Below are 16,535 nucleotides of genomic sequence, written 5' to 3'. Positions count from 1 at the left end.
ATTTCCGCCTGGTGATGTCCAAGTGTATTTATGAACGTCACGATGTGGTAATTTCGTACTTTTCACGATAAGGTTTTTGGATGTTGCAAAGTTCACGAGTCTAACACCGTTGTCATTACTTGCTTTATGCTAACTTTCGTTCTTTATAATCGGTTTGAAAATATCTTTTCGTCCTGCCTTCGCTTTAAATCCTCTAATAAAACTTTAATATGGTATCGCGGGAGTTGGTCAAATATCCGTTCCACTTCTTCGCAAAAACTGTCTTTTATATTGTCATCCTTATCTTCTGTTAGTGCATGTACATCTAAAACAATATCACACCACCCATGCTTAAGAGTAATAAAAGAACGTCTGTCAGTAACAAATTCAACCCGTTTAATTGTTGACATTTTTCGTTTGTGAACGTAAAACTCTGTTCCTAATTGGTGATTTTTATTTCCTTCCCCGTAAAAGAACGTAAAATTTTCTGAATTCACAGTTCCAGTTCCTTCCCACCTGACTTCCTGAATTCCTACTACGCCCATCCTATATTTCTCTCACTCTCTCGTTATAACGATGTAAACGACATTATCAATCTGTACCTGTTTTAGGTATATGATCAGAGGCGCAATAATTGAACAGAAATATGTATATTGGAAAAGAAAAGGTTTGTTGATTAGTTTGTTGATGAGGTTGTCAAGAAGACATGATTGTCATGGAGATAGTTAGTTGATGATATATATATTCGACAAATATTTTGTGATATAGTGAGTACGTGTAATCATCTTCCAGAATAAAAGAAGTATAAGCTTTTAATATCGTATAAAAGTCTTGCTGCTATTATTTATTTAATAATAATAATAATAGATATATACATATTAACGTTATATCGTTACGGATTTTAACACGCCTGCCCTATAAAGACTCCTAATATTCCATGTTCCAAATCTCATGTCCGTTTTTTTTTTTTTTTTTTTTTTTTTTTTTTTTTTTTTTTTTGCTGAGGTCGTGCCAAGTTATCAGTCCTTGTCCGAGGCTTCTGTGAATGTTTATGAACAAGAGCCATTTTTTACAATGTGAGGTTGTTAGAATTACCCAAACCCCCAAGTTGGAAAACCACTCCTTGTCGTCTGTTCGCGACTGTTTATTCAGTAGATTCGCAGCTAACCTCTATATCTAAAGGCCTTTTCCTCGATCCGCAACCTGAAGACGCGCCATGCCATGGTGACAGGAACCCACGTTAAACGAATGGTTATCTAATTAAAAAGATAAATGCAGCCCGTTATCTAAGAATTATTCAAGATTTACAAATCAGACATCGGAATAATGCCTTCGGATAACTAAAGTAATATTACGTTGCAAACGAAGAGAATATGGCATATGAAACATTGAAACTATAACTTAACAACCACACAATTGTACAGTTACTACCACCACTCTCCTGGTGCAATACTATCCATATGGATTTTCTGTTTGACTATATATATCTACACAAAATATATTCATTAATATATCTTTATTACTTAAAAGCTTTATGAAGACATTTCAGCCTTAAAGTTATTATTTTCAATACTGTTATCATAATCTACATCATCATAATATAGCAATATTTCCTGACCAGCGCGAGTGTGTTGAAACTAACACTTACTTTAGATTATTATTTACAGTTTTGAGCTTTAGTCCACTTTTGACTGTTTTATCGCTTATTTAACTACTAAAATATATTCAACATTTGAACATATATCAATTTACTATCATAAGATAAATTTAATCTAGTTTCAAATAATTCTCTACATATATCTTCCATAGCTGACGTAGACGAAAATATGGTTAACAAAATATGAAATATCCTCTACAGATAAATTAGACCATCAACAGCAACGATTAAAACTGTACAGGATGCGGACAAATTATTTGATGATTTTAATTAATAATAACACACTTAATGCACTACATTTGTACATGTTTATTTATTCAACATATAGGAGTGAATGTCCAATTTAAGAAGCATTTCAAGAAATCTAGAAAACAAAGGGTTAGGTTATAAAGATTACGTCTTTCAAATAGTATTCATTTCTCATGCCTTCAAGTTTCCTGCCCAAGGCATATCCCAACATTTGGACCTACTGCTCCTGTAAATTTGTCCTGTGTGTGATTTTTTAACCTACACTCTCTATTTAAGATATTCCTAGAAGAAAAAATCATAGACACTAAAATCTGGAGGAACGAGCGGCCCAAGCAATGTTAGCACTATGAGAAATTAGGCGACCACGGAACCTTACACTTTAAAAATTCTTAAATCTTTTTCTTCTTAGTTCGGGTATCATGAAATTTTTAAGTATTGATGGCTTACGATCTGTAGTCATCATAACTGTTTATTTTCATTTCTCTCAAAGAAATATGATTCAATTACACGGTTCATAATAGCTCCACATCATACTGACACTTTGGCAATGTGTATGGAACATTCATGCATTTCTCTAGAGTTTTGAACAAAACAATTGCGGAATTTCTGTTTGTTTACATACCCAGCTAAATGAAAATGAGCTTTGTTACTCATCGTCAGAATCATGTCATCAGTCATTATTTTTCTGCATGGCAAGAAATAGACACCACGTTGATGACATCATCTTCAAAACCTAAAATTTTCCTTTCAAGATTTTAGCTTAACGACAGTTAAACGCCACATATACCTCAATATGTTGAATAAATAAACATATACTATTGTGTAATTACTGCGTTATTATTGATTTAAAACCATCAGATATTTTACCGTACCTGTACAACTACAGATATGCATGAGGAATGCATTATCTGAATTAACTATCTCTAATATTTTATGTTGTTGCAAAATCTCAAGAATATTCTACTGTCGCACTGAAAATAATTTTCTTAAAGAAGTATAGTGGCCTCAATTATAAAGGATAGTATATTGTAAAGTGGGGATAAACAATTTATAGTGATGTAGTGATGTGTTAAAAAGCAATAATGCCATTATCTTAAAGGATCTTAGAGACACGCGAACATAAAATAGTCTCTAGATTTAACTGTATGTGAGTCAGCATGTGTTACTTACTGAAGGATGATACATTCAAAATGAAATCGAAAACAAAGACCAGCAACTAGGACAAAAAGAGAGGATATAATTTCTTTATCTCGTATTTAATACGAGTATTACTTGTGCACATTATTATCTATGTAATAGTAGTGTCAGTTTCGCTTACCATTTTTGTGAATAACATAATTTATTGTACAGTTACATTCTCTCAAGATGTGTTCAAGTTGGCACTGGATTAAGCAAGCATTCTGGCTATAATAATTGTACATATGAATTCCTTCGTTTTCTTCCGGAAAACGACAGCTTCTTAAATGAGGTGAAATCTTGACCACATCCGCATCGAAATCCATCGTTCTAATGACGAACACAAAGAAGTGATCTACTCTGCCAAATCTTTTGTTAAATTTAAGCTGAATTGATTTTTCGGTATGCGGGACGTCTTGGCTTGGTAAAACAAACATCTGAAATAAATAAAATACATTCATATCTCTCTCTCTCTCTCTCTCTCTCTCTCTCTCTCTCTCTATATATATATATATATATATATATATATATATATATATAGATAGATAGATAGATATATATATATATATATATATATATATATATATATATATATATATTGTGTGATGTGTGTGTAGATACATAACATAATTTACATACAAACAACTGGTTGCTCAATAGAGAAATTAATCGGAAAATAATTTGCAGGAATGATACATAAGTAAGAACAATTGATATCGTAAATCTATGAATTTTTAATCAATTTTTCATTCTTAATATAAATAAATTGTTATTTGCCCTCCAGCTCCAAAAGCGTCTTAAATTTAAATCCTCATTTTATTGAAATAATGAAAGAAATATACGGTACTATTGCTTTCAAAAATCATCCGTTTAGAGTTTACTTAAAAGTCAAACTAGTAAAAAGAGAGTTTAGATTGTCCTTAATCATTATATCCTTTAAATATTTTCCGCCTTATGCAGAGTCGTTTTGACGTATGATTAGCGTCATACTAACCGCATGACTACTGCAGGAAACATATGTTAGTCAAACTCTTTAGTATAGCACTAATCACGCGTCAAAACGACTCTGCATAAGTCCCTTGTTATTTTGTATTAGGGATGGCCAGACGGATCCGGATCCTATAAGATCCGGATCTTGGATCCGGATATCCGGTTCCTCGATCCAGATCCGAAATTTCGAAGTTCAGATTCAGATTCCCGTTTTTAATATTTTAGGCCTTAGATCCAGACCCAGACTTAAATATCCATATGTATATAATATATATAAAATTTACTAGGTGAACTTTATCTAACTCAGTGGGAAGACAATTCAATTTAAATGAGAAGAGATTACATCAAAATCTCATTTTCACATTTTTTGGGGTTAGTCCACTGTTGCGCACACCCCATCATTTAGTCTTTAGTATATCTTTAAACGTACTACAGGTATACCACTTTCATCTCAAGTCAGTAGTTGTATAGATCTGCCTTTTGTTATATATTAATCGAGTTAGGATTAAAATTCGATTGTTTGTGAGACCTATGTTCAGAATGAGTTATAACGTTGAAAAACTGCATAGTAATGCTGCATATTTTCTTTGTGCCACATTGGAATTTAATGTAGTCTATCTTATTCAGTCGGCTCTTATGATTAATTCAATGATCTGAACTCCTGCAGCATTACGCTAAAATCATGGATGTCTTTGAATTTTCGTCATCATTTCTATTTTTTATTACGAGCAAAATAAATATCATAAGTGGCATTTTACATAATACATATAGACGCAGATCAGTCAGTTGATAGCTTAAAGTTTATAGCAAAGCTATTACATTTCTAAGACACTGGCGGTCTTAGAACAAAATCCATGACTTTCCCCTAAAATTTTAAATCTCGGTATATAAAAAGGGCAAAGTCCTGAGTGACTGAGTGAGTGAGTGACAGATCACCGTACAGGCCAAACCGCTTAAGCTAGAGACTTGAAATTTGGACAGTATATAGGATCTGTGACGTAGGATACCACTAAGGGAGGACTTCGGGAAATTCGACGAGGAAGGGGGAAATAGGGTGGAAAATATTTCAATAAAATGGCCATATCTCCGAGATTCTTGACGTGAGATACTTCAAATTTGGTATTTGGCTTTCTCATTGAAAATAATTTGATACCTGTTTAAGTGTTTTTGATATTTAAATTAGAAGGGGCAGGGAAGATGTAGAAAGTAAAAAAGGGGGTGGTAATTGCAATTATTGCAATTAGTATAATAGTATGCCTATTTTCTCGGAAACTTAAAGGGTTAGAAACATGGAATTTGGTATTTGGACTCCTCACTTAACCCAGGAATACACAGACAAAAAAAAGTTTACGTGAATACACAGGTGGGGTGCCAGCGCACCCCATTTAATTAAACGCTACTAAAATTATAATACACGAACTTAAACATATTTATTTCACTTTATCACTAACAAAAATACATAATACTAGTTTGTATGTATTTTCGAACAGTCACAGCTATTCCCTACTGCACGAAACGTAGACTTCCTTTTTGTGCTCGGCACAAACAGCCACTTTGCATCTGATACAAGAATATTGAGTTTTTCTGTCCTTATTCCTAGAGTACATTCGGCATCGTGCTTGCTTCGGAAGACTAGGTGTTGAAGCAATTACAGGTGATGGTTCTTCTTGAATACCAAGGATATTTCTCATACCAGTAGACAAATCAGTGGAAACATTCTTCTTAAGGCGCTCCAGCATGTAGGATCTAGCTAACTGCATCCCCAGTTTTTTTTAGAAACTCCAAACGAGTGGTTGAGATCTCCATCTATGACCGTTTTTCACTAATATAGAGGCTCCTCTTATAACTGGATCATTTTCGATGTTACCCTCCGTGTCACTCGTGTCACTTGCACTAATATCATGATCGACTTCCAATTGTACTTCAATATTGTCATCGGACTCACTGAAATTAACTTCACAATCAGAATCATCATCTTCTAATGTGTTTAGTACAAAGTCTGTAAATTTGCTTCAACCTGCACTCACTTTCGCCATCATGCAATTAAACAAATATGCACGCAGAGTATCTGAAATGAATTTCGTCAAAACTGAATTTCACATACGTAAATACACAGGTGGGATGATGCTGAACCCCACCCCTTGAATATATTCTCTTCTGAAACGAGACAATTTACTTCATACCCACCACCATGAATATCACGCTCCAAAATAAGAATACACGGAAGCACCAACCAATGTGCCTGAGTACATCTCCAGAGTGTGAATAAGTATAACGTCTGGGGTGCTCTAGCACCTCCCTGTGTATTCCAGGGTTAAAATAATTAGATACGTATTTCAACGTTTTTTAAATATGTGGACTAGAAGGAAAGAAAAAGGGCGGGAAGAAAATTAAGTGGAGATTACAATTATTGTATTAATATGTTCAATCCTTTAAGGTTAGAGACTTGAAATTTGGCATTTGCATTTCTCATTGAAAATAATTTGACACGTGTTTCAGTGTTTTTTGATGTTTTAGTAAAAAGGAAAAAAAAGAGATGGAAAGGAAAGAGGGTGGGAATTGTAATTATTTTAATAACATGTCGATATCTGGGAACCTCTGAAGGTTAGGAGCATAGAATTTAGTATTTGGACTTTTCATTTGAAATAATTAGATATGTACTTAAGCGTTGTTTGATATATGTCTTAGAAGGGAAGAAAAGGGGCGGGAAGAAAAGATTTTTATATCTCGGAATCCTGGTATATTAGAGAAATGAAACTTGCTATTTGAACAAAAATTCTTTGTGTTTACAGGCGTATGATGTGCGAGGCCGTAGACCGAGCAAATGTGTGGGCAGCCCCACGTACTCGCAATGAAATTCGGTATATCTCGGGATACCGAAATGTTGCTACATAGAACTTGATATTTGAACTGAGATTCGGTATGGTTGTAGGTTTACGAGGTGCAAGGCTGTAGGCCGATCAAATGAGATATCAGAGGGTCTAAGAGCGAATCCCCAGACATTTCTTTTAAAATTGATTATGATTAGAGGCTTTTGTGGTGCGAGGCCGTAGTAACGGGGGTCTAGTGGTGAACCCCCTACTAGCTGCAGTCTAGTAAGTATATACATGTATTTGCGTAATGACTGGAAATTGCATGTATCCCTGTGGACAAAATTGCATAAGTAGCCACGAGAAATGACAATCCTTTAAAATAAAAATTGTAAAAAGCCAACAAAATGTACTCTTGAATGAGTTGTATATTATGTTTGCGCAGGGGCGAATCCAGAACGGACTCCTGGAGGGGGCGGTTGGGGATGCAAGCAGTGAAAAATTACTTAGATGATCTGAAATTGGAACAAATTACTACTAAAGTACACTGTTAATGGTGTCGCTGGGTAGGGGCGAACGACTTTTCGACCTCCCCCTGGATCCGCCTATGTGTTTGCATGAATGATATAGCTCCTTATACAACCTATGCAGACTTAATAGTAGTGGATTATTAATTATAAAGATACGTGTTTCTGCTCGAGGCTGCATATGATATTTTGTATACACATACAGCTACATTAATACATTAATTTTGATACATTAATTGACATTAAGAACTTTGTCTCTACTACAATTCTTAATACTAACTGGGGTGGTACGGTTACAGAGAAACCTATTATTAAAGAAAGAGAAAATCTCATCAAGAGCAAGAAAAGAAGTTGCTCTTTAATTTGATTTGATCTATATTTTAAAGGCTGTTCTATTAGCTATGGCCTAGCCCATCACGACTAGGAAATGGCCTTATTCAGTGACCACAATAACTCAGAAAGAATTAGAAAAGTAAGCAGAGTTAGCCTAATGAAGAAGCTTGGGCTTGAGACTGTTTCATCCCAGCATTTGACTAGTGTTGCAGAAAACAAAGGACAAATTTCTATCAGGACGTCCGCTTTAAAAAAGATTTACTACATTCTCGATCGAGTATTTCCACTAGAATCGAATCTGACAGTGAGATTGCTCTCACCAAAGTCGACAGTTTTAGTCAATCAAATTTGGAGTAATTGTGACATATTAAGACACAAAAACCAAATATCAACAGAATGAAGAGAACGCAATTCTGTCACACGATCACATATCACAAGTGTCTTAAAATCCTATTTTAAGCATAGGATTCAAAATCACTTTGTCAATAATTACGAAAACTTTGCTGATTCGGAACACTCGATTTTTTTGACACGGAGTTTCGGATCCGGATCCAAAATCCGAAATTTCGGATCCGGATTCAAGATCCGTTTTTTCGGATTCGGATCCAAGATCCGTTTTTTCGGATCTGGATTCAAGATCCAAAATCTCGGATCCGGATCCAGTGTCTGGATATCCGGACCCAAGTGAATCCGGATATCCGGATCCAAAAATATCCGGATCTGGCCATCCCTATTTTACATGCAGAACTATTTGACGAAGCAGCAAAGGGTGATAATGAAGACAAATTCTTTTATGTTTTCTCGATTCGCGTTTTCTCCCTATATTTTGCCTTGCGCGAAAATCAGAACTTTGTATCCCGCTGAACTATACAAGCAAATGCAAACAGTTAACTTTAATCCATAAGCAACCTTACTAATTGTTATTTGTAACGTGACACTACTCTCTTTATTCATTGATGTCTCGAAAAGCAAATGATGCAAGGTCAAAAAAGTATTTTCTCTTCTTGTTAGCCATTTTATATTTTCCATTCAAGTCGGAGAAATGAAAATACTCCTTACTATCAAAAAAACTTTCATCATTATGAAGGGCGGATCAAACGTCAAGCGACAGTTCTGATGCCATAAAGGCTGTTGAGTTGATGGCCCACAGTGACCCCCCCCTCATATGATATTTGAGGGTGGAGTAAACTCAAAATCACAAATCAGTGTACCAAGTTGTATTTTCCCGTTTTAAGTATCGCTATCAATAATTTCTTAATGCGACACCAACATAAAGGGTTTCTGGTCACTTGTGTTATTAAGAACATCGCACCAAAACATAATCTAGGGGGAAATATGGACGCCTAACTCCACAGTCCTCTGTTAGGACTCATCTGACTGTTGGCCCACACTGTATAACCAAACAAAAGTTTGATCAGATTCCCTTTCAACGTCAAGCAAAATTATTTCACTTTGAAATTATAATAGTAATATTGTACTGTATATATTGCTAGAAAAAATCAATTCGGATATTGCTTCCTCTCTCCACATGACTAATACTCGTATTAGTATTAGACTGCTTTAATTGTTCTGTGTTTAACAAGGCAAGGCAATATTTGACGATACTAGCAGTTTAAAGAGAAATTTGAACCATTATACTGCGTTCAATGCTCTTTCACCAGTAATAGAATCTGACCACTTGCACCAAAAGCACATGAACCAGTCACTAGATAAATAATGAAGGCGGTAAAATTCTTTATAATACTTTAGTTTAGTGAAGTAATAAGGAAATCTCAGCAAGGTGTTCTTATGAGTACTTAATGGCTTAGTGTTTGTACATTTCACTTCTTTAACACATTATGCTCTCAACTATATCAACATATATTATGGTAACAATGAAAAACCAAACTACAGATCTATTTTTCAAGAAAAAGAGCATAGTTGAAAGTAATAAATGGGTATTCTTTATCTCGTTGACTCAGCAAAATTTGGGAATGGCCCATGTATTCCTGTGAAATTTAATGAAGATATAACTTGCACCTCTGAGGTCAACTTACATAAAAATGACCACATACACCCATATCAAAATTTGACATAAAAGAACAGATGACATCGAATGGGGATATAATGTACCTTGGTCGAAAAGGTACTCCTGACAAGGGCTTTTTCACTTAACTACGCTTTAAAACCACTAAAATTATTTACTTTTATATCCTGTCTTCTTCTTCTAAACCTGTTTGGAATCGTTGTCTTCCACCTGTGTGTCATACCCATGTCGTATCCGCTGACACCACAATGCACTATACCATTCTTAAAATCCTTTTTCACTTCTTCTGTGGCCGGTCTCGGGCTCGTTTCTCATTCACTTCTATAGCATCTACTAGGTGAGCTGCGTACTTAAAAGGTCTTCTTACATGACCAAACCATCTCAGTCTACCTTCTTGTAGTTTTTCTACTACTGGTCTCACCTTTATTGTTCTCAGGATCACTTCATTCTTATTTTGGTCCTTCCGCGTCACTCACACATCCATCGAAGCATCTTCATCTCGGCATCAAGCAACTTCTGTTCCTCTCTCTTCTTCATCGTTCACCATTCCGCTCCGTATAATAAGACAGGTCTCACTGCTGTTCTCTAAACTTTTCCTTTAAGATGTATTGGTACCCTACGGTCACATAGCACTCCTGCCACTTCTCTCCATTTCGTCCAATCGCTGATAATTCTGCTGTTTACATCTTTTATTCCTGCATTTTCCTGAAGAATTGTCCCAAGTACTTGAATTTCCTTGCATTACCACCTCTTCTTCGTCCAGTCGTATTTCTGTATTCTCGATTACATTTTTCCTGAAAGTACAATGTAAATATTTTGTCTTAGTTATACTAATTCTAAACCCTTTGATTTCCAATGCTCCTCTCCAGGCATCTAATTTATCTTGCAAAGCTGTCTCGGCCGCACTCAGCAGCACGATGTCATCCGCAAATAGCATGTTCCAAGGTAGATATCCTTTGTAAGCCCGCCCATCACAGTTGCAAAAAGATATGAACTAAGATTAAGTCCCTCATAAAGTCCCATAGTACATCCATTGTACATATCTAGAATTACAGAGATGTATGTGCTCGGAATACATTTCTTCTTCAGTGCCCACCAAATAAGATCTCCTAAACTTCATTATACGCTTTCTCTAGGTCGATGGAAACCATATGATGGTTCTTCTGGTATTCCCTGTACTTTTTCATTAGGATTATAAGTGCATATATTGCATCTGTTGTCTATCGTCCTGGCATGAAACCAAATCAGTTCTCTGTAATTTCGGTTTCTTCTATCAATCTTACTTCTATCACTCTTTCCCAGAGCTTCATTGTATGGCTCGTAAGTTTTATTCCTCTCTAGTTGCCACATTCTTGCACATGACCTTTGTTTTTAAAAACCGGTACAATGTAGCTGCTTCTCCATTCGTTGGGACATTTTCCGTTTCCAATTTTCTATTAAAAAGTCGAGTAAACCACTGAACTCCTTCTTTACCTAAACTTTTCGATGCTTCAATAGGGAGATTATCCAGTCCTGGAGCTTTAGCACTTTTCATCTTTTTCATGGCATTTCTACCTCTGTCATGGTCACAGGCCGAATTAGTCTCTGATTGTGGATAGATTTTTGCACGTTAGTCTCGGGTTTTCTTCATTGAGAAATTTCTGGAAATACTCATTCTACCTCTTCTTTATCTTCTCACTTGTCAGAACCTCGTTATCTTCATCCTTGATGCAGCTTGCATGTGAAATATCTTTATTTTGCCTCTCTTTTACCTTGAAAGCTTGTATATCATTTTCACCTTTTCTCCCTGTTTTGTTTCCAGGGTGTCGTACAACTCATCACAGGCCTTGCCTTTTGGTACATTAACTGTTTTTTAAAATTTTGTTCGAAATGTCTAGGCAGTTGGTCTTCCCTCAAAATTTGACCGCTCATACGTCTTAAACTTTTGATAGATGTGCAAACATGCAATATTTCCAAATTTCTTCAATCCATTTACCAATTTAAATTTCAGTTTCCCCAATAACATTTCAATGATTCATCCTATCTCTTCTCAGATTTTTGGAAAGGGTATATGTAAATTTTAAAATATTTGTCTGTATTCTTTAGGTTTAAATATTGTTTCTCTCTTCAAATTTAGGTTTCCCATTTTGACCTTCCTCTGAGATTTGGAAACGGTCATGTAGTTAAATTTATGAGCAAATGTTTTTATTTTTAATCTTGTATAGGTATAAATTTTAGTTTCCAGTTGGTTCTCCTTACTGTACCTCATGTCAAATTTTGGCAGCAATATACATGATGGTAAGAAATTATTGAACAAACTTCGGGAGCTGATTACCGACACCGAAACCAGTAAAATTGTACTGTTGAACTTGGGTCAGTAAGGGATAGATTCGGCGATATACGGTGCCGAAAGCGTGGGAAAATGAACTTCAGAGGACTGTAATTCAAACATAATGCAACGAAGGAAGTGCGGTTTAGAACATGACACTCGAAATCATACCTGCTAGATTGAAAAATGTGTTTCAAACCCCGGCAAGGTGTGTACGAGGGATTCCCCAAGGGAACGCAGGGATTCCCTATGGCCTGGCAAGTAATCTCTACGTCCAAAAATAGCTTCTCATTAGGACTTTCATTAGAATCTCACAAGCAAACGGAATAGACGTTTAACCAGTTCAGAATTACCAAAAGAGCTAAGGAAGAGCAGTTCTCATTCGGTATCAGATAGGACAGTCGTCCAAGTCCCGCAGATTTGTCTTCATGAACGTACGGTAGCAGTATAGGAAACACCCTTTCGAGAAGACAACATTGCAAGAAGGTACACCTGGCCAGAAACATAAAGACTGGACTTAGGAACAATGGAAGAGAATACTCTGGACGGATGAATCTAAATTTAAACTATTCAGTTTCAAACACAAAATGTTTATGCGTCACATTCTCCGTAAAACGTTTTCATCTCGAATGTGTAATGCCTACAATCAAAAAAGGGAAAGTAAGTGCCACTCTGTGAGGATATTGTACATACAATCGAGTTACTGGTTTAGTTTTCTCCATAGAATCAAAAGCTGCAATTAAAAAATGGGTGTCCACATTTAAGTTTTCAATGTTGCCCCTGTCCTACTCCGAGGGAACGATAGGGGCTAATTTTGTCACATGTGAATTTCTCTCTCCAAAATGTTAACACTTTATTTCGAAGATATTTTTTCGGGGCCGCTGTTGGTTAGTGATAAAGCGTTTTTCTCTTGTGCATAGGATCCCTAATTCGATACCAGCTCGCACTAAGTGGACTTTGTGGTCGTCAAACATCGTGAGTAGATTTACTTACGAATCCACCACTTTATCAATTCCACACTTTCATTCATTTCTCAACATCACCGTCTCCTTTAGCCTACACAACAAATGCGTAAAACGTTAAAATAAAAGACTTCATTTATAACATTTTTCATCCGATGCTCATTTCTCCAGATATTTTACGGAATTAAGTATAAAACTCACCTTAGATAATAATAGCTTTCAATATAAAATTGCATGGTAGTTTCGAAAATACATATATGTGGTTAATAAAATAAGATTAATGAAAAATTTACCTTGAAACGTTTCAAGTATCCGGCTTCAAATTTCAGTGTTGAAATGTCCCCGGGTCTCATTTGCAGAGGTTTCTGACTGAATTACAAAGAAACGTTTATAGATTAGTGTAAAAGTGGCCATTGTTCAGCAGAAGGCTCCAGCAATTGTTTCTCAAAAATGTTACAATTTCGGTAATTTCTGTTAACATTAGGTTAGGTTAGGTTACCTTATGTATCCCTTCTGCTGAACATAACCCGTAAAATTTATTAAATGTCTTATATGACAAAATTTACAGAATAATAGAAAATATATCAAAATCTTTAACAAGGTTAGCATGAAGCCATTGCATTGAACAATATACTAATAAATATTTTAGTGAGAGAAAGCAAAATATATAATTGTAAACTACGAACAATTTGTAGTATTTAATAGTTAAAAATGATTCATTTTAACCTTTATAAAACTACGAAGTAACATTTACTTAAAATGCATGCATAAGATTTCATGACAAATGTCGTTTTTGAGCACTATAAGTTGCTTCCATAGTAAAAACTGTTCAGCTACAGAACTCTTGTACTATTGACAAGTGGACTTACGGAAGTGTCACTTATCGATTTGAATGAAATTTTGCATAATTCTAGGACATCGAAAACTAATCGACAAGTATTTTTTTTAAATTTCGGCAATGGTGGAGGTTAAAGGGAAGAAACCACCGTTTGAACGGTAGGAGTGGTCTCCAAGACTAGACAGAAAACAATCATTTAATGTAAAAGAAAACATACTGCCTAGGCGGTTTTAGAACAGTTGATGGAGAATCTGACGTCAAAATTAGAAAATTCAAAATGGCGCATCCAATATAGTGATTAAAATTACAAACTGTCTTCTGGTATGAAATTGTCTGCAGTTAGTCAAGAACAATCTTAGTTGGCATAGGTTGCTGACCGATTTGAAACCCTTTTCTACACGTACTTCAACGGGATGCTTGATTAAAGTGTGTCTTTGCACTTCTCACTATTAGTAGTGCTTATTTATAGTAAGCTCGTCGTCTCTCACTGTTCTTGGTACTTATTGAAAATGAGTTTCTTAGCCTCTTACTAGTCGGTGTGTTTATTTAAAGTGAGTACCCTCGCCTATAATTACATGAGAACTTCATATATATCCTCAATTGTTATAATTATGAATTTATCGAGGAAACTTTTACAGTAATGATGTTCCGCAAAAAAAAAGTATGTGATGTATAAACATCATTTACACCATGCACATGTTATTACGAAAATAAGTGTAAACAAATCGCAAAATGCTGCAGCAAATTTGAAACAAAATGTTACGGGATTTTCAAACTCAGGTGATTTTTCTTTCAAATAACCGATTTAGTACCACGCATACCTAATAAGATTTGCAAATCTAGGAGAAGAAACCTGATTATGAATCAGTGATTGGAACATATCAAAGAACATATCAAGGAGCTAAATCCTACCAGTTGTCCTGTAGAAAGGATTTTTATTTTGAGGTACTCTTTCGTTCTTAAAATAGGTTCAAAAGTTTATGAATTGTGATCACTCCACAAATCGAATAACAAAATGGACTTTACATTAGACGCTGTGAGAGAAACCACTTGAAAACATTATCTCACAAGACTTGATGTTAATTTTCCCTAATTTGATGCTTTAACAAGAACATTTTCAGATTTAAAGAGGTTGTTCTAGACCATAGTGAGAGGCATGGGGACTTACTCTCAATAAGCAACCCGGATAGTAAGAGGCAAGAGGATTCACTTTAAACAAGCACCCCTAATAGTGAGAGGTGCAGAGATGCATTTTAACCCAGAATCCCGTTAAAATATGTACAGAAAGAGGTTTTAAATCGGTCAGCAACCTTCTCGCAGTAACCCCTACCAACTATGATTGTTCTTGCCTAAGTGCAGAGCATTTCAACCCAGAAAACATTTTGTATTTGAAATCACCATATTGGAGCTATCATTTCGAATTTTCTAATTTTGACGTCAGATTCTGCATCAACTGTTCTAAAACCACCTGACAATATGTTTTCTTCTACATTAAATGATTATTTTCTGTGTATGCTTGGATATCACTCCTACCATTCAAAGGGTGGTTTCTACCCTTAAACCCGCACTATTGCCGTAATAAAAATAAATACCTGTCGATTATTTTTCGATGTTTTACAAGTATGCAAAGTTTCATTCAAATCGATGAGTAACACTTCCGTAAGTCTCCTTGTGAAACAGCTCTCTGAGGCTATAGAAGAGCTATCACAAGTTTTTATCCAATGTATGTGTATTCTTGAGCAATTCGTTTTACTCGCAGAGGAACGTTACATGAAAGCTGAAGTCACACTTCTTTTGTAGTTCATAGCATTTAACCTTTACTTTGTTATTAGACCATAATTAATCTTTACACACAATGGACAAGTAATAGATATGCTTATCATATAACGATCAGTTAGTTAACAAGTTTTTTTTTTTTAGCATTTTGTGAAAATAGGCAAGAATTGAGTTGATTTTGAATTTATCATCCCCTTTCACTAGCGAGGCTATATGAGATGGGACCTACTGATTAACGTTGAATCCAAAGCACATGAGCTCCCGATGGGAATGAAAATTGCGTCTCTAAAAGTAGGCAGGAGTAAGTCAGTTTTATGAGCTACTGACAAATATAGACATGGAAACGTTCCATTACCTTTCATTGTATATAGAATCATAAAAACTCACTTCGTAGTGGAATCATTTGATAGAAAACAGGTATTTTTAAATAAATGGTTGTATTTATTGCTTGAATGATCGAATTTTAATGAATTGTGTCTTGTTTCATACATTTCAGGGTTCGATTTCCAGTGAAGACACACGTCAGTCGGATCGCATGTTACCCTGTAGGTCCCGTCCTTGGAACGCCATCATAATCTCATACGGTACAGGTCACCAATCATTTTTCTTACCCAGGGATATTCACGTCAAAGACCTGCCTTTGGGCAGAACCCCCCATCACCATCATCGCTCATAACACCTCACTAATCCACTGGGTTATTAATAGGGAGTACAAGTCAGTGCCACGAGTCGCACGGGGGCAAAATTAGGACCTTTCTTTCATTGAAGATCAATAATATTTGCCTTCCATATCACACTCACTGTACTTAACACTGAACAGAAACACAATAGTTTCTGGAGGCGAGATTTGACACTAATATTTTCCTGGAATTTTGGAGGGAGCTTGCATTTTAGAGACCACAGG

The 16,535-nt window shown here is 35.5% G+C and overlaps 1 protein-coding gene across 1 annotated transcript in view; it reads right to left on the bottom strand.

Moving 5' to 3' along the window:
- The window catches only part of LOC145694039 (uncharacterized), a 34,087-nt gene extending 20,686 nt beyond the window's left edge, over positions 1–13,401 (bottom strand). Inside the window, exons 1-2 of the mRNA XM_081770176.1 lie at positions 13,311–13,401; positions 3,204–3,498 (exon numbers count right to left, since the gene is read on the bottom strand). Coding sequence (XP_081626302.1) covers positions 3,204–3,498; positions 13,311–13,370 — 355 coding nt within the window. The 5' untranslated portion in view covers positions 13,371–13,401. The remainder of the gene's footprint in view (positions 1–3,203; positions 3,499–13,310) is intronic.
- Positions 13,402–16,535: the final 3,134 nt, after the last annotated feature.

This window comes from Thermobia domestica, chromosome 9 (genome assembly GCF_964235325.1).
Source record: "Thermobia domestica chromosome 9, izTheDome1.hap1.1, whole genome shotgun sequence".
NCBI classification, from domain to species: Eukaryota; Metazoa; Arthropoda; class Insecta; order Zygentoma; family Lepismatidae; genus Thermobia; species Thermobia domestica.
Note: the sequence above shows the minus strand (reverse complement) of the source record. Positions and strands in the feature narration are given on the sequence as shown.